At 42.4% G+C, this 25,696-nt stretch overlaps 1 protein-coding gene across 1 annotated transcript in view; it reads right to left on the bottom strand.

Annotated features, from left to right (window-relative positions):
- The window catches only part of LOC141146987 (neurabin-1-like), a 204,839-nt gene that overhangs the window by 87,445 nt on the left and 91,698 nt on the right, over positions 1–25,696 (bottom strand). Inside the window, 4 exon segments of the mRNA XM_073633886.1 lie at positions 1,245–1,474; positions 2,646–2,699; positions 6,843–6,995; positions 20,554–20,683. Of these exon segments, the coding sequence (XP_073489987.1) occupies positions 1,245–1,474; positions 2,646–2,699; positions 6,843–6,995; positions 20,554–20,683 (567 nt within the window).

The following is a 25,696-nucleotide window of genomic DNA, read 5'->3' as shown; positions in this document are numbered from 1 at the left end:
TTGAAACATGTTGCTGCCATCAATTTCAAAATGACTTTTTTTTTTTTTTTTAAGAAATAAGAAGGTACATTTTCTCAGTTTAAACATTTGAATAAAATATGGGATTTATGAGATTTGCAAATCATTGCACTCTGTTTTTATGTAGATTGTACACAGCGTTCCAACTTTTGTTTTGAAGTTGGGGTTGTACGTGGGTTGCACTGACTCGAATGCAATGCTTCAATTGTAATATTTAGAAGACTGTGATGGGTTGATTGAAGAGTTGACTGAAGAAACAGAAGATAAAATAATAAAACTAGTTAAAGTGGATGTAAACCCAATTTTTTTTCCTATGCCATAATGTAGAGTATAAGATTTCCTATCATTTGAGCCCAGTCTTGCCACAAAGAGTTAATCCAGCTTTGAGCAATCCTCTTTTTATTGTTCATGGAGATAAAACTTGACAAACAGAAAAACTGTGTCAAATCCTCCCCCTTGCTGTGAGTGACAGGTGATTTACATATCTCGTGCACTAGCCTAAGACATGCATTATTTTTTAATTCCCTCCCCCACTCCTTTCTTCAGCAGCTCTGCACGGATTGGCTGTTCCACACCTCAGCATGATTTGGCATGCTGAAGTCATGTGGTTACTTTCCTGTCTTTTCACTGGATGTTAGAGATCATAGCAGAAGTTCAGTGTAAAAAATACACAGGAGAAAATGCATATTGACAAGGGGAGTGTAGAGGTGGGCGGGGAGTCTACTGACATCACGACTTCACCCACTGAGCTCCAGACAACAGACCCACCCACAGAATCTGCAGTTTTTCGGCTCTCATAACAGACAGAGGGGAGACATTTGACAGGTAAAGATACATGCAGGAGGCATGTATATCCTTATAGATAACCCCTATGGCAGTAGTTTAGAAAGGATGACATTGGGTTTACATCCACTTTAAGACCGATTTCTCTGCAAGGGACAAGAGGTCCATCCCCTTCGGACACAAAAAAACTGGCAACTTGGAGTGGGGTAGGATTATAGGGAAGGCACCCAGGGGGACGTGTCCTTGAAAGCTTTACCAGTGTCCAATCATCTGAAGATACAACCCAGGGGCGTTGAACACTCAGCCAGTGTCCTGTGCCGTTTGATTTTTTTTATCATCTGCTGAGAGTTAAACATTAGTGATGCTTTTAATAATGTATTTGTTTCTAAAACATGGATGTAAAAATCACATGATTATACAGAGATTATACAGAGATGACCTACTTCAGCTGACATTCCTTCAGTAATTTCTTGGCCTTTGTGTACTTCTTCTCCAGTGTATCATACTGCTCCTGAGTTTCTTTCAGATGTTCATTAACAGTTTTACACAGCGCCTGAGCCTCCAGCCAGTAGGTTTCCAACTTCTTAATCTTTTCCTTGTTTTCCTCTACGGACTGCAGATATTTTGACCGGTTTGTCTCCCAATCCAGTTTCTCTGCCTCGGCAGCTTTTATCTTGAGAACAAATAACAGACAAGCCAAAGTGAACATCCTGCTCTTTCAAGTAAAAAAGGTTTATATTTTTATATACACACCACATGAAAGAAATCAGACTTCATAGTGGAAGATGCAAATGCAGAGATTCACTAATCTATCCGTTCTCTATGCTATTCTTTCTTATAACCATTTCTTAGCCTCATATTCCACAGGTGAGAAAGTTAAAGCTGAACTCCAGCCTTAGCTTTAGTCTTACACAGGCTATTCTCCTGTACTAAAATTGCTTATTCTGATTTTACTGCACACCAAGTTTCTCAGTGTGCATCAGAAACTGCAGCAAATCAAATAAAACCTGACTCGTGTCCTTCCTGGAGGAGGACTTCCAGCATCATCTAGCTCTTTGAGCTCTAGCCTTACTGTTCCTGGCCCTCCCATTTCATTCATTGAAATCAGTTCCACATGTGGGTGTTAGCTAGAGTAATCTCCAAGCAAATGCAGCTGACTAGGAAATCCCACTCCTCTTGACTTCTACTCATCAAGGCATTTTGATATTTACAGCTTACTGTTTGCATCAGGACTGAGGGTTCTTAAGAGGCGTATTGAGGCAGTGTGCTGTGATGTCTTCATTAAGTTATATACACCGCCCTGCTGGTCCCTCTCACCAGCCATAATCTGCCTTCACTGTATAAGGAAGCACAGAGACCTAGTGATTGAAGTATAAAGTATTGTGTATTACATCACTGGGTCTTAAGGCGTGTAATGAAAACAGAACATTTGGAGGTAAAACTTACTTGTGGACTGGGGGCAGAGAAGGAGGACCCAGGAAAGGCAAAATACAAGCAGATTAAACTTGACCTTTAAAGGGTCCGTGTTGCCCATAGTAACCAAGCACATTATTGCTTTTATTGTCTAGGCTCACCGAGGGTAAAAACAGATTTGTTCTAGGCAACAACCTTTGTTTCGCACTTGAAAAGCAGCCAATAGGGAACGCTTTACCCGATACCCTCACAAACTATGTGTGAGCACATCAGTCAAATCGTGCTGATAGCATAACTAATGCAAAAGAAAAAAAAACAAACAAAAAAAAAAACCTTCCTTTGCATTAGAAGTTTTTTCCCTACTAGTTTAGACCTGTACAGCTATGAGAAAAAATTAAAACTACATCTAATAAAATGGTAAAATGACTTACTCTCTCTTTCAGCTGAAGCGACTCGGCAGTTGTGACAGCATGCTTTAGTTGCAGCTTAAGAAAGAAAAAGTATCTGTCAGCTTACATGTACAACCTTACGGGTCTTAAAATATAAAGCGGATACTTCAGTTTTAAACATATTACAATTTTTTTCAGCTTTATTACAATTTGTGATTGGTGCTCTGCTAGGTTAAACCTATCAGATCCTGTCTCTAATATAGGAATATCGATCCTGGAGATGGGGTAGGTCAACAGGTTTTTATATATAATATTAAAAGAAAAAAAAAAAAAAAAAAAAAACACACACCACTTCTGATCAAGCAGCATTTTTAAAGTGTTAACACATTACCACACTCATTTTTCAACTGTAAATATGGAAATAAAATCAATTCAGGGTAGATTACATAAAACTATTTAGTATAAAGTCCACATTTTCATTTTTTGTGCTGCGGTCACATGCTTTACTTGCTCCACGCCACACAGTTCAATAGGTGGTGCAAGCAGTGAGCGCCTGCAGATGTCAATCTGAGAGCTGCCCCGCCAGCCTCTGCATTGTGTGTCAAGTAGGGGAGATCCACGTGATGTGTAAAGCACTCCTATGACACTTTTTGGTGGAACTCTGCTTTAAAGGTGGTAGCAAACTTTTTTTTTTTTAATTTAAGATTACCCCCTGCAAGGCAATAATGTGCTAGTATGCCTCACATACCAAGACATTATTAAGTACTTCAGACCCGGAAAATTTGGATGCTCAATGATCAGGCCATTTTTTACGATACGGCACTGCGTCGCTTTAACTGACAATTGTGCGGGCGCGAGACGCTGTATCCAAGCAAAATTGACGTTTTTTTTTTCCACAAATAGAGCTTTCTTTTGGTGGTATTTGATCACCTCTGTGGTTTTTATTTTTTGAGCAATAAACAAAAGAGCTACAATTCTGAAAAACACACAATAACTTTTAGCTATAATAAAAATATCCCACATTTTAATAAAAAAAAAAAACTAATGTTTTCCTCAGTTTAGGCTGATATGTATGCTTCTACATATTTTTGGTAAAAAAAACAAACAAAAAAAAAAACAAAACCGCAATAAGCGGATATTGATTGGTTTGCACAAAAGTCATTGTGTCTACATGGGGATAGAAGAAAGAAAGAAAGAAAAAAAGAAAGAAAAAGAAAAAAAAGAAAAAGAAAAAAAAGAAAGAAAAAAAAGAAAGAAAAAAAAGAAAGAAAAGAAAAAAAAGAGAAAGAAAAAGAAAGAAAGAGAAAGAAAGATAGAAAGAAAGAAAGAGAAAAAGAAAGAAAGAGAAAGAAAAAGAAAAAGAAAAAGAAAAAGAAAAAGAAAAAGAAAAAGAAAAAGAGAAAGAGAAAGAGAAAGAAAGAGAAAGAGAAAGAAAGAAAGAGAAAGAGAAAAAGAAAGAGAAAGAAAGAAAGAGAAAGAGAAAAAGAAAGAGAAAGAAAGAAAGAGAAAGAGAAAAAGAAAGAGAAAGAGAAAGAGAAAGAGAAAGAGAAAGAGAAAGAGAAAGAGAAAGAGAAAGAGAAAGAGAAAAAGAGAAAAAGAAAAAGAGAAAAAGAAAAAGAGAAAAAGAAAGAAAAAGAGAGAAAAAGAGAAAGAAAGAAAGGCCTAGGGGAGCACAGTTTAAATTTCTGGTACTATAATGACCATAAATTTTGCAAACAAATGCTGTTCAGAGGGCTAGTCTCTCTGGGCCGAACCGTGGTGTGCCATAAAAGGTCTGGCAGGTAGAACCGGGCAGTTTGGACTAGTCTAGCATGCAAGTAGTAAAATCATACATTAGGCAAGCCTACTGTATATTTAAAACAGGAAGAAAATATATTAAAGAAGACATTTTTCTCCCCAGAATTTAAATGCTGTGAAGAGTTGTAAAGGCAGACCGTTTATCTTAATACAGTCTATGCATTAAGATAAAAAGCCTTCTGTGTGTTCAGCCACCCCAGCACCCCCATCTCTGTTCAGCGATGTCCAAGAGTCCCTCGGCCACCCGGGACTCTCCTGATTGGCTGAGACACAGCAGGAGTGTCATTGGCTCCCGCAGCTGTCAGTCAGTTAGCCAATCAGGAGAGAGAGGGAGCGGGGCCGAACGGCAGTTTCATGTCTGAATGGAGCTTGGCTCGGGTGCCCCCATATCAAGCTGCTTGCTGTGGGGGAATTCAACAGGGGGAGAGGCTAGGAGCAGCAAAGAGGGACCCAAGAAGAGGATCTAGGCTGCTCTGTGCAAAACCACTACAACAGGGCAGGCAAGTATAACCGGTTACTTTTTTTTTTTTTAAAACGAGACTTTACAATCACTTTAAAAAGGCAAGGTAAACATTCCTACGTAAACCTCCTGTTTTTTTACCTGCTTAATCATGTAGTTTCATGGTGTTATTTGTTGCCCGTTACATGAGGCATTCAGCATGGCACTGCATAGGTTCATGCAGGACTCCTGCCTGTAGTGTGAAATCTAAAACGGGCCATACATTATACAATTTTCTTGTTCAGTTTCCTTTAGATTTACCTTCAACTATGTAGTACAAGGGCCTGCTTGATTGCATATAAAATTGAAAGCATTTAGGTTTGACCTCATATTATATGGTTTTGGTAAAGGAAAGTTGTAGAAGAAAATTGTATAATGTATGGCCAGCCTAACACTTCCTGTGATTAAACTATATATCCCAAAATCCCTGTCTAGTGTCTAGTGCAGATGAGAGCTAAAACAGCCATTAGATCTGACAGACACAAGCAGGCAGAGCATTCATAGACACACACAGCTAGCTCACTCATGCAGAGTTTCATCATATTTGCACTTTAACTACTTCATGCAAAATCACGTACCTGTACGTCATTTTGTTGAAGTGGTTGTACAGCCAGAAGCATCACCCCGGTACTGTTTTAGAGCTGGCTGTCGGCTTTCAAGTGATAACCGATGCGGCTAATGAGCACAAGCAGCCGGAGGGGACATTTTCGCAACCCAACCAGCGTCGGATTTATAAAAAAAATCCAAGGTATTCAAAAAATGCAGATTTTGGCGGTTTGAATACTTTGAAGGGCAGAGGAGGCGTGACATAAAATATTGCAACGACCGCCATTTTATTCTCTAGGATCTTTGCTAACAAATTACATATAATGTTTGGGGGTTCCAAGTAATTTTCCAGCAAAAAATACTTTTTTAATTTAGTAAACAAGTGTCAGAAATAGGCTTGGTCTTGAAGTGGTTAATATTTGTGGTACAATACAGAGGAGGATGGTGAAACATTCATCAGACACTGTGTGAACCGGAACAAAGTGGTATTATCCTATTGAACCATAGGGAAAGACTAGCCAAAGCAATACATGGACTAGGGTTGCACCGATAACGGATACTAGTATCGGTACCCATACGGAACATTTGCACGAGTACTTGTACTCATCCAAATGCTCCGATGCTTGACCCGATACAGGGCAGGAGGCCAGTACACACGGCGTCCTTAGTGTAAGCAGGGGGGCCCGGGCAGCCTCGCGAAAATGACAGATTTGAATTGAAATAACAGATTTACTGGCTCCAGGACAAGGGGGGACTGGAGAAGGAGCCGGGGAGGACACTCGACAATCAGGGATGATTGGAGCGGTGGTGGGGACAGTTACAAGCACTCCCTGCATAGCTTTTCTGACAGCCGCTTCTCCTCCTCTCCCTCGGCTGTCAGGGAGATCGGTGCTCGTTATTGCCCCCCCCCGCCGCACCAATCATCCCCGATTGTCCAGTGTCCTCCCCGACTCCTCCTCCGGTCCTCCCCCGTCCTGGAGTCGGAAAATCTGTTATTTCAAAGGGGAGATGTCAAAGGTCTGTTTGGACCCCTGATATCTCACCAAAGTCCCCCCCAATAGGGTCGATTAAAAATAAAAAGATAAATTATATTAAATATCTCTATCTATACACACACACACATATATTTATTATAAAAAAACTGGACAAAGTCCATGCCTTATCAGTGCTGCAAAGTGCCACTGTAACGCGACATTGAAAAAAAAAAAAAAAAAGGATCGGTAGTTACTTGAAAAAAGTATCGGTACTTGTACTCGGTCTTAAAAAAGTGGTATCGGTGCAACCCTAACATGGACACATGGGGAATCAATCAACAAATCCCACTGACTGTATTCGTAGCTGCTGAAGACTCAAAAGAAAAAAAAAAAAATAATACAAAAATATTCAGATTCAAGTACCTCTTTAAACTTTAATGCCATCTGTGACGTGTCCATATCTAAAGAGAAACTGATGTCGTTTTCTGGCAGCTCAAAAACTTCCACAGAATTGCCATGCAACTGGGACTCTAGATTATCATCGTCGTCGTCGTCCTCGTCGTCAAAGTCTTCTTCCTGCAGACAAGATAAATATACGTGTGAGGCAACCCACAGATACAAGCAGAGAAAAGAAACAATTTCCCGGTTTGTTAGTTCACAATGTTCAACTGTCCATAAAATATGAATGCTGCCATTGCTGATCTGAAGAGTGTTACAAAAATTTAGTTCAATTTAGTTTAGGTCCTGACCACACACACACACATACACACACACACAACGCTTGTACTAACAATGCATTCTAGAAGATAACATGTAAGCAGCCATCTACAATGCTTATATATTACAGATGCTGCAAAATATTATTGTTTTATCCGAAGAGCTCTTAGGGCTCGTTCACATGAACTTTCATCTCTGAAGAGCAATCAGCATTCGGCCACTCCTCAGAAAGCATTTGACAGATGATGAGGCCTTGTATTGCCTCCTCCGCCTGGTTTACCCCTTGATTGCTGTGGTTGAAAGCAACAGTAAAGCATCACAGCCGATGCATGTACACCCCCAACCACTGCAGCTAAAAAGGGTAGCAGCTGGGGGCAGTAAAAGTGCGGCTCAACCACGGGGTTTTACTGCCTGCTAACCCAACTTCTACTGTGAACCAACCCCTATAAAAAGGAAAAATAAAAAAATCAAATGTACAGTCAAAGCAAAGCTTTGGCCATACTTTAATATACATGAATAATTTACACACCCAACAAACTACCTACCAAACTAGTTCATACTTCTGTCAATTACTTAGATATGCTAAAGTGACAACAGCTAAAAGGCTGGCATCTAGAGTTATGTGCAGAGACCTTCAAAGATAATTGGATCTTTGGCTTACCTGTAAAAATCTTTTTCTTGGGAGTATATTGCAGGACACAGAGGAGTTAATCATCATTACTACATGGGTTAAGGTGTCACATTCAGGTGAACAGACACCGACCATGAAAAAAATAAAAATAAAACCAAAATTCCCACCCAATCATCAGCTTTGTAACAAGCAATGAGAAACACAAGCCAGGGAGGAGGGATCTGTGTCCTGTTAATTAAAAAAAATCTAAATGATTTTACAGATAAACAAAATGGGATTTTTTCATCATACTTGCCTGTAAAATCCTTTTCTTTGAATACATCACAGGACAGATGATTCAGCGCTCGCTACAAAACTGGAGTACTTCCTGTACGAAGGGGTTGTATAGGAGCAGACTTCCTGTCTAAGACAGTCTACCAGTGTTTATTCACCTGAAGATGGCTTATAACCCAGTAATAAATAATAGACTGTGTCCCGTGATGTATTCAAAGAAAAGTATTTAAAAAAAAAAAGAAGATTTCTTTACGATACATCACAGGACACAGAGTTAGGCTATTATTCATTACTTACTGGGACATCTCACAGAAATAGCCTTGAGGGGAGGGAGACACTGCCAAACCAAAAAATAGCCATCAGACTTTAAACGGCAGCCTGTAGTACACTACGGCCGAAAGACAAATCTTCAGCTGCTCTAACATCTGCCTGATAAAATCTTGTGAACGTATGCACTGAAGACCAGGTAGCAGCCTTACAAATCAGCCACAGACACTGATGGCGAAAAGCCCAAGAGGTTCCTACATCCCTGGTAGAATGAGCTCTCACCCAATGGAGGAGCCTTACGTTTCAGACCATAGGCCTGAATGACCAACTGACGGACCCAGTCTGAACCTCGGATTTCCGCAAATCTAGACAAACTGACAGCCCAGACGACGTCCAAAGAATGCAGTCATCTCTCTTCCGCCGAACGAGGCTGAGAGAAAAGGCGGCGGAACAATGTCCTGATTTAAACGAAAGGCTGACACCACCTTTGGCAAGAAGGATGGAATAGGACACACCACCTTGTCATGGTGAAGAATTAGGTATGGTTCCCTACATGAAAGGGCCCTCAATTCCGACACCCTTCTAGCCGAGGTGTGGCCATCAGGAAGGCTAGCTTGTGTGACAGCAACACTAACTTCTTTGATAGGCTCAAATGGTTGTTTCTGTAACACAGACAGTACCAAATTTAAGTCCGAAGGACACAAAGGTGACCTAATAGGGGAAAGCAAAGAAGTTGCCTCCTGCATAAAGGTTTGGACCAGTGAATGGGGGGCTAAAGGCCTTTGGAAGAATACCGTCAGGGCCGAAATCTGACCTCTGATACTATTTCATTCAATAGAGGTAATTCAATTGAGGCTGAGACTGCGGGTGCCTTATTCCCTGCCAACATTGAGAACTCCTACAGGTTCTTCCCCAAATCTCTGCGCCAGACTAATTTTTGTTCAGGAGTTGAATGGAGTGGCCGGTGAGTCAGTACCTCTTGTGTTGCCGATAAACAACTGTATCAAACATCAGGACTCACCGGGTGCTTTTTAATGCCTTCTTGATAAGATTATTGCCTGATCCCTTTTGGATCATATTCTAACACCCTAGAGTCTCCTGATTTTACCCAATTCAATTTAACAGACTGCATGGTATAGACTTATTGCTCGGTGTGTGAGTGGGTGGCTTCTGGTCGGTCGATGCTGCACACATGGCATACATTATAGGTGACGATATTGAAGAAGGAATCAGACTTACTTTTTCAGGCAACCCACGTGAGCAACCATCATCCGATGAGGATACCATAAAAACACTATTCACACACCATAAAAAAAATTAACCAAACTACTAAATCGCAAATGGGATATTCTATCCCTTGAACCATATATAGACAAAAAAAAAAAAAAAATCCCTCAAAAAGGCAATGAGAACAGGTAACCCCGGCGTAGCACCAACAAAATGAAAGATTCCTCATAAAGTGGAAACAAACCTGTATTAACCACAGCCTAGAGGTAATGAAATTGATCGCTGAGGAAGAAAAACTACAATTGCTAGAGATACAAACCCAAATTAAAGAAAATGGTAAATAATGTAGCGCTAAAAAGTGAACACATATCAATATATAATTGAATCGTACAAAACTCAATTATACAGAAATGACACAAAAGAAAACATGAAAAAGTCCAATTATTGTGAAAGTCCTGATAAGGGGCGTGTGCGTCAACCACCAAATGATGAGTAATCAAGGATGGAATACGCTGGCACTGTCCGGCATGAGAAGCATCAAGGATGGTACAGCTTCAACCAAGGGAAAGTATATCTACTCTTACCGGAACAGGTGGACTTGAGTGTCAGCGACGAGTCATAAAGGCAGGGATCCACCCAACTGAACCTCGGATGAAGAGGACACCAAGGCTAGACCTAGGCGTGGAAGGGCCGACTGGACCGCAAGGGAACTCTCGTCCAGAAAGTTATGCAAAGAAAAAACGCCTCCATATGGTGTAGGTAAAAAATTGTGTTTTTTTATTCCTGAAAACCGGCATACATCAATAGGAATAAAAACTGATCACAGAATAAAAATGAGGGCAACACGAGAAGCAGAAAGCTAAGGCCTTCATGTTTCGTCTCAAAGGACTTCAACTACAACAGCTCCCCCACATTGCTCATATTTAAATACTACATAGGAATAACAGACCAATCATTGAAAACCAATTAGACCGACAGTTCCGAGGCCAGTGATTGGAGAAAAAACCCATCACCTGACCATATGGGCTCCAAGCCTCAGTATGGGGACCAATAATGAAAGAGAACACGGGTCACGTGGAGGTGAGAACTGACTCCAGTTACCCGGATATATATAGAAAATCTAACCCAAAAATGGCGTGGCTAGCCGAGGCAAACACCTCGTTAAAAAGCCCGCAAAAATCGTGTATGTTTGGGCACATGACAGATAGAACCCAACCATGGCCCCGGAACTCTCAAGTCACATGACCAAAATACAATAAAAAAGGGAAGCGATTCCCACGTGAACCTGACAATATTGCACACATGATCAACGGCAACCAATGGCCACAATACCCGGTCCGAAGGAACCAATAAGAAGGAGCGGGTCTAGACACGTGACCGCAATTGGATACTGCTGATCACGTGGCTGGAAGTGGTCACGGCCGCCGGAAGCAGTAAAGTCACGTGTCAAAACGAGTGATGTGACGCAAGGTGGATCAGCTAACAAACCTGCTGGCAACAATCACGTGACCGACAATGGCAAATCTCTGACTACCACAACCAGTGAATTAGGGCTGATTCAGTCAAACGGTGCCCACCTTGGCGCCACGTGGCTAATGCTCCCCCACTGGACAGTCATAATAATGACATGGCCAGTCAAAAAATGGGTATATCACTGAAGTGCCATAAAAGAAACAGGTGGACATAAATCACTTAACAGGATGTCGCCCGTCACAACTCTCCTATATATGTCAGAGAGGCTTAACAGAGACACCCAGCCAAACTGCCAAAATGAGGTTACCACGACACAGCCAGGCGTACCGTGCAAACTTGAGACATACATTTAGGGTAAGCACCTCCGCACATGGAGGCCATGTGGCCAAACATACCCGATTTTCGCAGCTTTTTTAACAAGGTGCTTGCCTTGTGCGGGTTAGATTTCGCTATATATATATATATATATACACACACACATATACATATACACACACATATATATATATATATACACACACACATACACACACCCGTGACCCGTGTTCTTTCATTATTGGTCCCCATACTGAGGCTTGGAGTCCATATGGTCAGGCGACAGTTTTTTCTCCAATCACTGGCCTCGGAACTGTTGAAGTCTAATTGGTTTTAAATTATTGGTCTCTTATTCCTATGTAGTTTATAAATATGAGCAATTTGGGGGAGCCGTTGTATGCCCAAGTTGAAGTCCTTTGGGCGAAACACATCGGGCCTGGCTTTCTGCTTCTCACATTGTCCGCATTTTTATTCTGTGATCAGTTTGTATTCCTATTGATGTATGCCGGTTTTTAGAAATAAAAAAAACATTTTTTGACCTACACCATATGGAGGCATTTTTTCTTTGCATAACTTTCCGGACAAGAGTTCCTTTGTGGTCCAGTCGGTCCTTTCATGCCTAGGTCTAGCCCTGGTGTCCTCTTCAACTGAGGTTCGGTTGGGTGGTTCTCTACAACACCCTTGGGGTTGTGTTTGGAGGCCTTGGGTTCCTTGGAGTTCCTGCTGATCCGCCAATTCCAGCATCCTTGATTTTATGGACTCGTTGTCGTTGACACTCAAGTCCACCTGTTCCGGTAAGAGTCCATATACTTCCCCTTTCTTGGTTGAAGATGTACCATCCTTGATGCTTCTCATGCTGCTAAAAGTGCCATCATATTCCATCCTTGATTAATCATCATTTGGTGGTTGACGCACACAGCCCTTCTCAGAACTTTCACAAGTATTGGACCTTTTCACATTTTCATTTGTGTCATTTCTGTATAATTGAGTTTTGCACGATTCACTTATATATTGATATATGTGTTCACTTTTTAGCACTACATTATTTACGCTTTACATTTTTGTCACATTGTTTATGTAGTAGCTTTTCATTTTTTTTAATCAGAGCTAGCGCAGTAATCTTCACATTTACATTTTGCCAAATCGAAGAATGCCTGCAACAATTAGAACCATTTAGCAGCAAACCAGAGTTGAAGTGAAAAGAGTGAAAAGCATAATGAGCTCCTAAAAAAAAAAAAAAAAAAAAAAAAAAAAAAGAAAAAAAAAAAAAAAACCTTTAAGGGCAACCAAACAATCCAAATTCCAAAAATCCAAAGAGACCTGGATGACTGGGAGAAAGGAGAAATTTTTGAATTATCAAACAAAAGAGGACGCAGCAGTTCTAGAAGGCCCAAAAAGGGATCGCGATCTGCAGCAAGAAATCGTATTGCTACCCCTTCAGAAAGTGACGACGAGGAGGACCGGTCAGTGTTTTTTTTTTTTTAGGCGATGAGCCATAGCAACCTGAGGTGACGAATACTTAAAGTAGGAGTCCACCTAAAAAAAAAAAAAAAAAAAAAAAAATTAAAAGCCAGCAGCTACAAATACTGCAGCTGCTGACTTTTAATAAACGGACACTTACCTGTCCCAGGGTCCAGCGATGTCGGCAGCGTACGCCGATCACTTGCTCGACTCTCAGCAGCTGCCGCCGCCATCCTTGGTGAGGGAATCAGGAAGTGAAGTGTTGCGGCTTCAGTTCCCTACTGCGCATGCGCGAGTCGCGCTGCGCGTCGTAACTGGTCCTCGCTAAATCCTGGGACCTGTGTGTTTCCCAGGAGACAGCGCGGAGGGACGGGAAGAGGCGTAGACTCTCGTGGGAGTCTATGCCAGGAAGTGGGTGCAAATACCTGTCTTAGACAGGTATCTGCACCCCCCTCGCCCCTGAAAGGTGCCAAATGTGACACTGGAGGGGGGGAGGGTTCTGAAAAGCGTAAGTTCTATTTTTGTGTGGAACTCCGCTTTAAGAACTAAGGAAAAGGACAGCAAACCAAAAGATAAATAAAAAAGGAGACGACCTCAGGAGAGATACACCCAGGACATTGACACGCAGTCAACAGGGGAAATAAACATGCTCTTTGCTGCCCCCCACGATGATGTTAATAGAATTAAATAATACCATCATTAATCTGTCTGACTTTACTCTCCTTGAAAGGCACACCAAACTACTGAAGAAAGGCCTGTCCTTTTCCCCTACAAATTTAATGAATGGATTTTGAAGTATACAAAGACATATCTATTCCTAAGGAAGGTATATCTTAGACAAGTGCATCAAAGATCTGACACTGAAGACCCTGAGATAAATGTGACCACCACTCAGGATCAAGTAATCCATGACACTCTGACCTCCCTATGGTGTGGAGAAGATGATGAACAGGAGAATCCCATCGACCATAGCCTCCCAAGACTGGACAACCCTAAAAAGACAATAATTTAAGTTGGGAAGAAGGACTAGCTCTTTGTGAACTAAAGGAAGCACCAAGCTTAGTCATCAAAAAAAGTAAGGGGGAATGTAGTTTTTCCCTCTAAAGAATACTATGAAAAAGAGAAAAAAAAAAAAACAATTAAGCGATAGATTAACGTATGAGAAATTACCTACGAACCCATCTCCCTTGATTGTGGAAGAACTGAAATTTTAAACTAAGCCTGGCTTATGAAGTGAACCTCATAACCAAGAAAGAACTAGAATACCTAAAAAGGTAAAGTAATTCAACACACCTATCTAAATAATTCCAAAAGACCACACGTCCTTACGGAACCCACCCGGTAGAACAATTATCTTGGCTATCAAGGGCCCCTTGGAAAGGATAGGTAATATCTAGACACATGCCTCAAAGAAATGGTCACTAAGCTACCATCCTTTGTACAAGATACCAGGCATGATGTGTTGCTGAAGATTGACAACCTCTCAGTTCCACCTGAAGCAATACTAGTCAGTATAGACATAGAATTCCTAGAAAAGAAGCCCTGAAACCTTGGAGAAGTTTATTGGGGAGCTAAACGTAAATAGTAGAAATATACGGTTAACTTTTAATTATGATCCCCACCAAAATTTCCTTCCTATATCTCCACATTAGCATTGAACTAGGTAATCTTATAACCAAAAACATATAGAAAAGAGACCACTGCCAACACCCTCCTGGAGGCGAACAGCCACCATCCCAAGCCATTGATTATGGGGATCCCCACGGGACAATTCCTCCGGATACACCGGAACTGAACACATGATACAGACTACAAGATCAAAGCTGCAGAACTATATGCTAGATTTAGGGAGAGAAGCTATCCGCACAGGACATTAAGAAGATCTAGAAAACAGGCCTCTATGGGACCGAGATCAGATCTGCTAAAAATTAAATCAGTTGAGAACCAGGCCCAAGGTGGCTAGCCGGATCCTATGAGAATCATCACTCACTATGGTTCCCAGTGGGAGGAGGCTCGCAACATTCTCATGAAACACTGGCATTTGCTAACCCGTTCACCGCAACTAGCGAAAATTGTAGGTCCGAGACCCCATCTGGTAGCCAAAGGGGCTAAGAATCTCAGTGATGAACTGGTAAGATCGGACTTCACAGGAACAACGCCACGTAATTGGCTAACTGACCTTCCGGAACTCAAGGGTATGTTACCCTGCGGGAAGTGCCATATTTGCAAATTGGTGGATAGAACAGACACCTTCAATGATGCAGACATACAGAAGACATCCAAGATAAATCAGTTTATTAAACTGCAACACTTAACGAGTCCTGAACATGCTGGAATGCCCTTGCCACAAATATTACATAGGCAAGACGAAATGCCCCCTCAAAGTCCATATCGGTGAACATTTGTACAGTATCCACGGAAAAGGATGACGAGTCACAGATTGGCCAACACTTTGTCGAATACCATAATGGACAAACCAATGGCTTGCGAGTTAAGGGTATTTTTGCACTCAAACTACCCAGCAGGAGAGGAGATTTTAATACTGTTCTCCAGAGAGAAAAATAATGGTCATAACTGTTTGGGAACAATGGCTCCCAAAGGGTTGAACAATAAAATTCATTTCTGGGTGTTTCTAACACCTTAAAGGGGTTGTAAAGCCTCGTGTTTTTTCACCTTAATGCATCCTATACATTATGGTGAAAAAACACCTGCCAGTGACCGGCCCCCCCAGCACACCCGTTTTACTTACCTGAGCCCCGTATTTCCCTCGGCGGAGACGCAATGTCCCTCTCTGCACGGGGTCCCGGCTCTTGATTGGATAGATTGATAGCAGTGCAGCCATTGGCCCCTGCTGCTGTCAATCAAATCCAATGGCGCCGGGGCCGACTCCGGCATTCATGTCTATGGACGTCGAATGCTGGACTCGGGAGTGCGTCCGCAAGGTAACCCCCTGGGAGAGTGCTTCTCCTAGGCGGAGATCTGGTGTGGGGGAGGAGCTACCAGCGCTGCCAGGGGACCCCGGAAGAGGATGATTGGGGCTACTCTGTGCAAAACGAGCTGCACAGTGGAGGCAAGTATGACATGTTTGTTATTTTAAATAATTAAAAAAATAAGCCTTTACATTCACTTTAAATAAGCCTTCCAAGTACAATGGCACACCATCCTGGAGGCCAACTCTCTAGCCCTGAGAAGGGTAGGAATCACAAAGCTTGTCTCTCAGGACTTGGGCTTCAGAATCCACACTATCAAGATCAGTGACTGTAAAGCAGGATGGAATATCAGACCCTCTGAACAATCTGGAATAGCTCATAGCTCGGTTGTCAAGAGGTCTATGTCGTCTACATACCACAACATGTTAGGTTCTTGGCTAGGCCAGTGTGGTCAGGATCACTGTAATGCCCTGCACCTTTATCCCGTGTAACAGGTGAGGAAGGAGTTTAGGTCAAGGGAGGGCACAGATCAGAGGAAACTGATCCCAGGGAGTCATCAATGCATCCACCGCAATGGCCAGAGGACACCTGTTGAGAGAGACCAACGCCGACAGCTCAGTTCCAGATAAACTGCTGCTCTCCAAAAGCAGGGTAGTTCCGCCTCGAGGCGTTTGGAAAGCAGCAGTCTGTGCATGGCACTGGGCCATCGGCCATCTATTTCAGTGGAGCTGAGAAGCGTGGGTTAGCAGTTTGTGATCAACAGCATTTCCTTACCTTTTGTATTCCATACAGAGTCTCTTTTGTGAGATCTTGTTATTTTAATAGAATACTAGGGGATATACTACACTATGTGGGGTTCTTATCTCCCGATAGTTCCATCTGATCTAGCTACTAAGAGCTCAACCACTTCCAGACCGCCGTACACCGATAAACGTCCTTACTTTGAAGAGGAATATCGTTATAGCAGCAGATAGCTGCCATAACCCCGGTATTCTCGTTTCGGCTGGCGGTCCAGTTTCCGATAATAGTGGTCTCTGCAGCAGATTCGCAGCGAGATTACTTTTATCGGCGGCGGGAGAAGCCCCCTGGCGCGCTCCGGTGCCCTCCGCTGCTTACTGGAGCCATCAGCAGCGGCGGAGGAGATCGGATCTTCACCCTTGCTGGGCATGGAGACGAGTGAGGGGAAGATGGCCCACACCCGTCTCCATAACATTGCAGGGCAGAAGCGACGTCAAAACGTCACTTCTGCCCATAGCTCTTAAAGGGCCTTTTGTCAAATAAAAAATAAATAAATTAAAAAAATACAATTTTTTTTATTGCATTTTAGTGTAAATATGAGAGCTGAGGTCTTTTTGACCCCAGATCTCATATTTAAGAGGTCCTGTCCTAGGTCCTAGGAATAAAAGTGACATTTTTTTTTTTTAAACAGTGTAAAAACAAACAGATAAAATAAATAAGAAAAAAAAAATTTTAGCCACTTAAGCCTGGACCATTTGGCTGGCCAAAGACCAGAGCACTTTTTGCGATTCGGCACTGTATCGCTTTAACTGACAATTGCGCGGTCATGCGACCTGGCTCCCAAACAAAATTGACGTCCTTTTTTCCCCCACAAATAGAGCTTTCTTTTGGTGGTATTCGATCACCTCTGCGGTTTTTATCTTTTGCACTATAAACAAAAACACACATTTTTTACGTTTTGCTATAATAAATATCCCCAAAAAATATATATTAAAAAAACTTTTTTTTCCTCTGTTTAGGCCGATACATATTCCACATAAATGTGACTGGCAGTGAAGGGGTTAACACTAGGTGGTGCTGTAGGGGTTAAGTGTGTCCTAGGGAGTGATTCTAACTGTGGGGGGGGGGGGGGGGGGATGGCTATGTGTGATATGACACTGATCATGGCTCCCGATTACAGGGAGCGGTGATCAGTGTCCTGTCACTAGGCAGAACGGGGAAATGCTCGTTTACATCAGCATTTCCCCATTCTTCCTCTCCGTGAGATGATTGCGGGTATCCCTGCGGACACAGAGTCCGCAGGACCCGCGATCACGTTCACGGAGCGCACGCGATGGCACGGCGGCAAATTTAAAGGGACGTACCTGTACGCCCATTTACCTGTCCGTGCCACTGCGTCAATGTATATCTACATGCAGAGGTCGGCAAGCGGTTAAACGCGCCCAGTCCCACCGAGCTCGCATGCAGAAGCGAAAGCATACGCGAGTAGCCTGCATATGAAAACGGTGTTCAAACCACACGTGAGGCATGCGATTGGTAAAGCGAGAGCAATAATTCTAGCCCCAGACCTCCTCTGTAACTTAGAACATGCAACCTGTAGAATTTGTTAAACGTCACCTATGGAGATTTTTAAGTGTAAAAGTTTGTCGCCATTCCACGAGCAGGCGCAATTTTGAAGCGTGACATGTTGGGTATCAATTTACACGGTGTAACATTATCTTTCACAATATAAAAAAATTGGGCTAACTTTACTGTTGTCTTATTTTTTCATTCAAAAAAGTGTATTTTTTCCCAAAAAAAGTGCGCTTGCAAGACCGCTGTGCAAATACAGTGTGACAAAGTATTTAAACGACCGCCATTTTATTCTCTAGGGTGTTTGGGGGTTCTAAGTAATTTTCTAGCAAAAAAAAAAAAACTGTTTTTAACTTCTAAACACCACATCTCAAAAAGAGGCTCGGTCCTTAAGTGGTTAAAGCAGAAGTAATCCCTCCTATCGTTTTCATACAAGAAAGCTGCCAACTTGGCCTCTGTTTAATCTTCAACTGCCATGATGCTGCCTGTGGCGGGAGTCACTTTTGGGTGCAGGGTGACCAAGAAAAGAATGAACCCTGAGAATATGACTGCATTACTTAAAATGGGACAGCAATATTTATCCACAATATATGTAAAGACTATTCTTGGTTTGTTTGATTCTGAACTCAACATGTTAGTTGAGAGAGCTGATCACATTGGCCTCTAGAACTGGGTAGGAGCCGGACAGTCTACTCCAACTATAGTTTGCTGCCTACTAGGCTGAGGGGGGGGGGGATCACTGTGTATATTGTTAATTGTAATTAGCTCCTGCTATTGTGAGAAGGTGTCCTGTGTTTATACTAATGTATGAAGCTCGGTGACCACAAGTCTGTCCTATAGGTCAATTCTCTGAGTCGCCTAGTCTGGGTAAATGATTTAGTAAACTAGCTCATGTTAATTAGGTTTCTGGTTACAGTTATATTGTTAGAGTAATATGAGCAGGAGGGGGGAACCTCCTCTTTAACTGTATATAAAAACTTGTAATTTTGGTTCTAATAAAGAGTCTGATTCCTGTTTGACCCTCCGTACAGAGCCTCATCTCGTACTTGGGGGGGGGGGGGGGGGGGGATTATTCGTATGGGTTTCTTGTTCGGCTGATTGGAGTGTTCGGTAGCTGCCCTTGTGTTCAGAAATGGAATGTCCTAAACGGCTTTAACCCCTTTCATACTCGGGGTGTCGTTACACTGCCCATGTGATCATGTTTGACACCAGGCATTGGATGGTTTGACAGTTTAAGAGCACAACCAATACACTCCCAGCACGTGCTGCAATTGTGACTTTTGGAAACTTAAAATCGATTGGTTTACTTCCACTTTAAGAGTGATGATCTAGAAAGAGGTGTCCCCGGATAGTCGGTGGTTTACATCAATGCGCTCATTTGCCTTTCTTGGAAAAGATAGGCTCGAAGATCGAGCGAGTGCAGTAATATGCACAGGTGGAGGAGCAGCACAAACGGATCTCACTATAAAAAGATAAGCACTGAGTGTTAACTATTCACTTTAGCAACATAAATGGACACTTTGTATTTATATGGGCAGTAGACATTTTTATAACATTTCAACTGTTTATTTGGGTTCAATATAATTGTACAGTGAGATACTTTGCATGATGTTTTAGAGAACCTATGTTTTATGTGTACTGTGTTTTCCCGAAAATAAGACCTACTGTGATTTTCCAGGATGGCTGCAATATAAGCTCTAGTGGTTGTAAAATCCTATAATCCACTCTATTACAGTATGCCAAATACCTTCGTTACAGCACCGCTCACCTGACCTCCCGCTGCTGCTCTCCTCTTCTTCCGGGCCCCTCTTCTGCAGTGCTCAGAGCGGGCAAAAGAGCTCCGGTGGGTCACACAAGCGCTGTAGCAAAGGTATTCGGCACAATAATATTACAGAAACACATTGTATATCATATACTGTAATAGAGTGGATTATAGGATTTTACAACCACTTTAACTCAGTTCACACTGGGGATTCCTAAATTCATAATGCTAAATGCCAATGACTCCTGAGCCGACAGGTAGGGAGGGAGAGGGGGAGAAGGGAAGAGAAGACAGGGGGCTCAGGAATTGGCAAATGCACATTACATTATACCCAATCTGAAAATAAATTCTACTGTGTCTTTTGTTGCCAAAATTAACAAAAGACCTTGTCTTATTTTCAGGGAAACACAGTAGCATTTTTTCACCGTTAGACTTACATAGATTGTATATTCACTGTAATATTCTCAGTGCTGGGCTTAATGAGGTGATATTTGGCTTTATATTTATTTTTCATGGTATTTATTTTGCACATCAGCAGTGTACTCTATTTTAATGTCTGTTTTTGTACATTTCATGGTTTAATAGTACTGCAGTGCAGGAGTGGAGAGAATTACATACCTGCATCCCAGTTCTGTGACAATGTCATGACCGCCAAGCAACATTTTTACTGGTCAGCTATGGTGGCCTCCATGCTTTCTCAGTACTGAATTCGTACAAGTGATTGACAATTGTGTACTTTAAAAGGCATATGCAAGTCCTTCATATTACCTGCCCAGTACTGCCCTCAGAGTAGTGCTGCTCGTACATCTGCTGCTGACATCGCTCCTGCTCCAAGGTTTCACTAATAAGACGTGCAACTTCACTCTGTGTTCCCGGCTTCTCTCTCCCAATATGAAATCTAAGGTGGGGAAAGTAAAAACAAAATTAAAAGCAAGATATGTTATCTTGCTACAGATTCATAGTATGTAAGCTTCACCGAGAACAAATATTACAAAAAAGTTTTAACATATTAGGCCAATTTAATACTTGTGCATTGACACTTATAAACTGACATTACTAGTATATCACAATTAGTCATTAATTCTTGCCTACTTACAACTCAATTCCTTTGTTTCTGGGGAGGATCGTGGAAACTAGGCACAGGCACTAGCACTAGGCAGGGGCACCAACCTCTCTCAAAGGTGCCAAGCTCAGCCCCATCCTAATGACAAACCCAACAAACCATCAAATGCCAAAACTTATCAGCTAGCAGAGGCTTGAATACTTTACAGCTAAATGATGGGTGCACTTAGGAAAGGCGGGAGAGTCAAGGCCCTGTGTACAGCCCAGCGCTAGAATGCAGCGAATTGAATCTTTCATTGGCAAGTCTGCCCAACTAATAATCTGAGTATGAATGATACAGATTCAAGCCAAAAGAGGTTCTCTTAGAAAAGTAAGGCATTGCAAATGCTGACAAGTTCACTTTCTCCAACCAACAATATTTTTCCTGACTAGGAGAAACTGTATGGTTAAAGGAGTTGTAAAGGCAAAAGTTTTTTATCTAAATGCATTCTATGCATTAAGATAAAAAAACCTTGTGTGTAGAAGCCTCCCCAGCACCCCCTAATTATTTACCTGAGGCACATCTCTCTACAGCGATGTCCACGAGTATCTTAGCCGTCCGGGATTCTCCTCCTGACTGGCCGAGACAGCAGCGGTGCCATTGGCTCCCGCGGCTGTCAAAGTCAGTCAAGCAGGAAAGAGGGGTGGGGCTCTGTGTCCGAATGGACACACGGGGCTTGGGTGCCCCCATAGGAAGCTGCTTGCTGTGGGGGGCACTCGACAGGAGGGAGGGGCCAGGAGCAGCGAAGAGGGACCTGGAAAGAGGAGGATCCAGGCTGCTCTCTGCAAAACCAACTGCACAGAGTAAGTAAAACATGTTGGTTTTTTAAAAAGACTTTACAATCACTGTAAGGAAAGCTGAAAAAGTGCTGGACAAACAAGATTCTCTTACTGTCTTATTATCTTAAGGTATTGATGTTGATGAAGATAATCTGGTTCCCAGGCAGGTAGCTTCTACACCCCTGAGGATCTCCACGATCTGTACTGGATCTCACCCTTCCTGCGGATTATTTCATTAAGGCCTCATGTACACTGCTGCTGCTAAACGGACGTTTAGGAGCAGCTGTGCATTTTTTTCAACTGCTCCTGAACTCTCCTCCGTGTATTCTTATCAGTACATGTACACAGGGTCGTTTATAGTAGTTTATAGGCAGTTTGAGTTAAGGGGTCTTTTTTGAAAAGCGAAAATAAAGAGTTCAGATGCTGAGTTTAGAGGCATTTCAAGCGCCAAACGCAGCTAAACGCGGTAACTCGCGTTCAGCCGCGTTTCGTTTAGACTTTTTTTTTCAATTTTTGGCTATTTGGGGGGGGTTCCCTCAAATGCTTCTAAACACAAATGTGGCTAAACGCGGAATGTAAATGAGGGAAATGGACGTTTTAAACGTGGGTTACTATCTGTCAAGTTAAATCATTCAGGAGAGGTTGTAAAACGTTCCGTGTACATTAAGCCTAAAGTGAACCTAAATCAGAAATTGTCTGCCTGCCTCATTCCGACTACATATAGTAAAAAGGAAAAAATGGCTTCCCGATACCCAATAAATTTCCAAAATGACAGATTCCCCAATTAGTCATCACCAGTACGAAGGAAGCACAATTTTACTATATGGAAGGGATGTTGGCCATTTTATCATTACCATTTTCAAAAAACCTTATTAAAAGTGGAGTTCCATCCAAAAGTGGAACTTCCGCTTTGAGCACTCCTCGTCCCCTTACATGTCACATTTGGAATGTCATTTTTTTTTGGGGGGGGGGGGGGTGTAGTGGGTGCCTAGTATTGAGAGGGACTTCCTGTACCACTTCTGACTTCAGGTCGCCTAGGTGGTCCCTCCTCTCGGAAATCTTGACACATCACAGGTCCCAGAAGATTGCCTGTCCACTCAAAGAGCACGGTGCGCACCCAGCCGTGAAGCCGCAAGCTGTCAGGGCCGGGTGCCCACAGTTTCTCTGGCGGCGGTGCGGAGAGGAGGGAGAGAGGAGCGAGGAGCAAGGACCATGGGACAGGTGAGTGTGTGTTTATTTAAAGTCAGCAGCTATACTTTTTGTAGCTGCTGACTTTTAATAAACTGAAAAGGCCTGGAACTCCACTTTAAACTGTGAAGTGTATACTGTCTCTTTAAATGAGGCAAGAGAGAACTCCTACATCACCTCTAGGTTATTAATAAATATTACAGCCACAATAGAACAGAGGTTGAACAAAGTGGGCACAAGTGTTTTGGACAGAGCAGACTAAGTGAACAAAGCAGACAGAAGGGGCAATATGTGAACAGAAGCTGGTGTGGACAGAATGGGTAAAGTGGAACTAAACAGGAGTGCTGGCTTCTGGCCAAAGAATGTAACTAAACAGTGGCATCCCCAGACTACTAAAAGTCTGCAAACACTGCTCAGCTCCACGCAGCTCAGATCAGTGGAAAAACAGTCAAGTCTGCATCTAACGTCTATATATTTTGTGGATTCATTGAAAAGGGCAGGGGGCCTCTGGTAAACTTTTGAACACTACTACAGCTGTAGTAAACAGCTAAATACATAGTTCAAATACATATGCGAAAACTTAGCTGCCAACCTGTCCAGCCGGCATTGAGATGTACCCTGTCAGATAGCGCAGATGGGTTTATGGCATTTTGTGTGCTAAAGAAGAGTATCAAAACTGCCATTTTTTGCTAAAAACAGGATTTCTGTACTTATTGTAAAATTTGTTTATTTTGACATGCATTATGAGACATGGAATCGGCAGTTATTCTGATACAATTGTTGTCACCTTCTGAAGAACTGGCTAATGCCATAACAAAAAAAGCCATTGGCTGGCCAGGTATAACCTCTCCCATTCCCACAATGCTTCAGTTTTGTAGAAGAGTAGTAAAAAACAAGTACAACACAAAAAACAGAGATGGGACCCGTGTGCCTTAATGAATTTAAAGAAAGAAAAAAACAGGTTTAAAAACAATGTGGTTAAAAACAATGTGCGATTTTCTATTCCATTTGAATAACTGTCAGTGGAGAGCTTGCTGGACCTACCTGGTATTAGAGAGAGGCCTGGGGTTATCAGGAATAAGGAGATGGCTTTTTTGGAATGACCTGGATTGATTCAAAAGGGGAAAGCGCATTGTGGCCTTTATAAGGTTCACATTTAAGGTATGCGTGGAGATTGAATGGTGGTGGTTTACACTGAAAGATCACATTAGTGCATGTGGATTTATCCTTTATAAATATATTTTAGAATAGTATTTGGATTTCATGGACTACCTAATTTGCATTAACAGTGGTGGTAGCACACATATACATATGCACATTGTATGTAGAGGGAGTCCCCGGGTTACAAACAAGATGGGGTCTGTAGGTTTGTTGTAAACCATTTCAATACAGCGCATTTGCACCCCCCTCCTGCCCAAGCCAATTTTCAGTGCTGTTGCAATTTGAATGACAATTGCACAGTCATGCAACACTGTACCCATATGGAATTTTTTAAATTTTTTTCCCACAAATAGAGCTTTCTTTTGGTGGTATTTGATTGCCTCTGCGGTTTTTATTTTTTGCGCTATAAACAAAAGAAGAGCGGCAAATTTTTATTTTAAGAACAAATGTTTTCCTCGGTTTAGCCCGATATGTATTCTTTTACATATTTTTGATTAAAAAAAAAAAAAAAAAAAAAAAACACAAACACGCAATAAGCGTATATTGATTGGTTTGCGCAAAAGTTAAGCGTCTACAAAATAGGGGATTGTTTTATGGCATTTTTATTTTTTTTTTTACTAGTAATGGCGACGATTTGCGATTTTTATTGTGACTGCAACATCGCGGCGGACATATCGGACACTTTTCACACTATTTTGGGACCGTTCACATTTATACAGCGATCAGTGCTATACAAATGCATTGATTACTGTATAAATGTCACTGGCAGGGAAGGGGTCAACACAAGGGGGCGATCATGGAGTTTTGTTACCTAGGGAGTAATTCTAACTGTAGGGGGTGGGGACTTACAAGGGGAGGAGACCGATCGGTGTTCCTCTGTACACATGATCGCTCCTCTCACCTGACAGGATGTGGATCTGTGTGTTTACACACACAGATCCACGGTCCTGCTCCGTTAACAGGCAAGCGCGGATGTCCGCCGGGCACGCGCATCGGCTCCCAAGTGACGCGGCGGGGGCATGCGCCCCCAGGCAGCCGGGAAGCCCAGGACGTCATACGGCGCCCGCCCAGGATGGGAGATCCCTCCTGCAAACGTCATATGACTAGCTGGGATGGAAGTGCTTAAAGGAGTTGTAAAGGCAGAAGGTTTATCTCTGATGCATTAAAAAAAAAAAAAAAAAACCTTGTGTGTAGCAGCATTCCCAGCAACCCCCTACTTACCGTAGCCCCATCTCTCTCCAGCGATGTCCACGCCATCCGGGACTCTCCTCCTGCATGGCTGAGACAAAGCAGCAGCACCATTGGCTCCCGTGGCTGTCAAACAAAGTCAGCCAATAAGGGGAGAAAGGGTATGGGGTCGGGGCTCCGTGTCTGAATGGACACAGAGCTGTGACTCGGCTCCAGTGCCCCCCATAGAAAGCTGCTGGCTATGTGGGCACTCAATAGGAGGGAGGGGCCAAAAACAGCAAAGAGGGACCCGAGAAGGAGGAGGATCCGGACTGCTCTGTGTAAAACCAACTGCACAGAGGAGGCAAGTATAACAGGTTTGTTTTTTTAAACGAGACTTTACAACCACTAAGTTGAATTTGTTTGCAAGTCAGAACAGGTAAATTTTTAAAGTGAAAAACAAATCATTTTTAAGTTTTTTGGATAGCATAGGGAAGGGTTAACACCCCTGTAA

Source organism: Aquarana catesbeiana, linkage group LG06, assembly GCF_042186555.1.
Source record: "Aquarana catesbeiana isolate 2022-GZ linkage group LG06, ASM4218655v1, whole genome shotgun sequence".
Classification (NCBI taxonomy): Eukaryota; Metazoa; Chordata; class Amphibia; order Anura; family Ranidae; genus Aquarana; species Aquarana catesbeiana.
The sequence above is the reverse complement of the archived record's forward strand: the minus strand, read 5'-3'. Positions and strand labels throughout refer to the sequence as shown.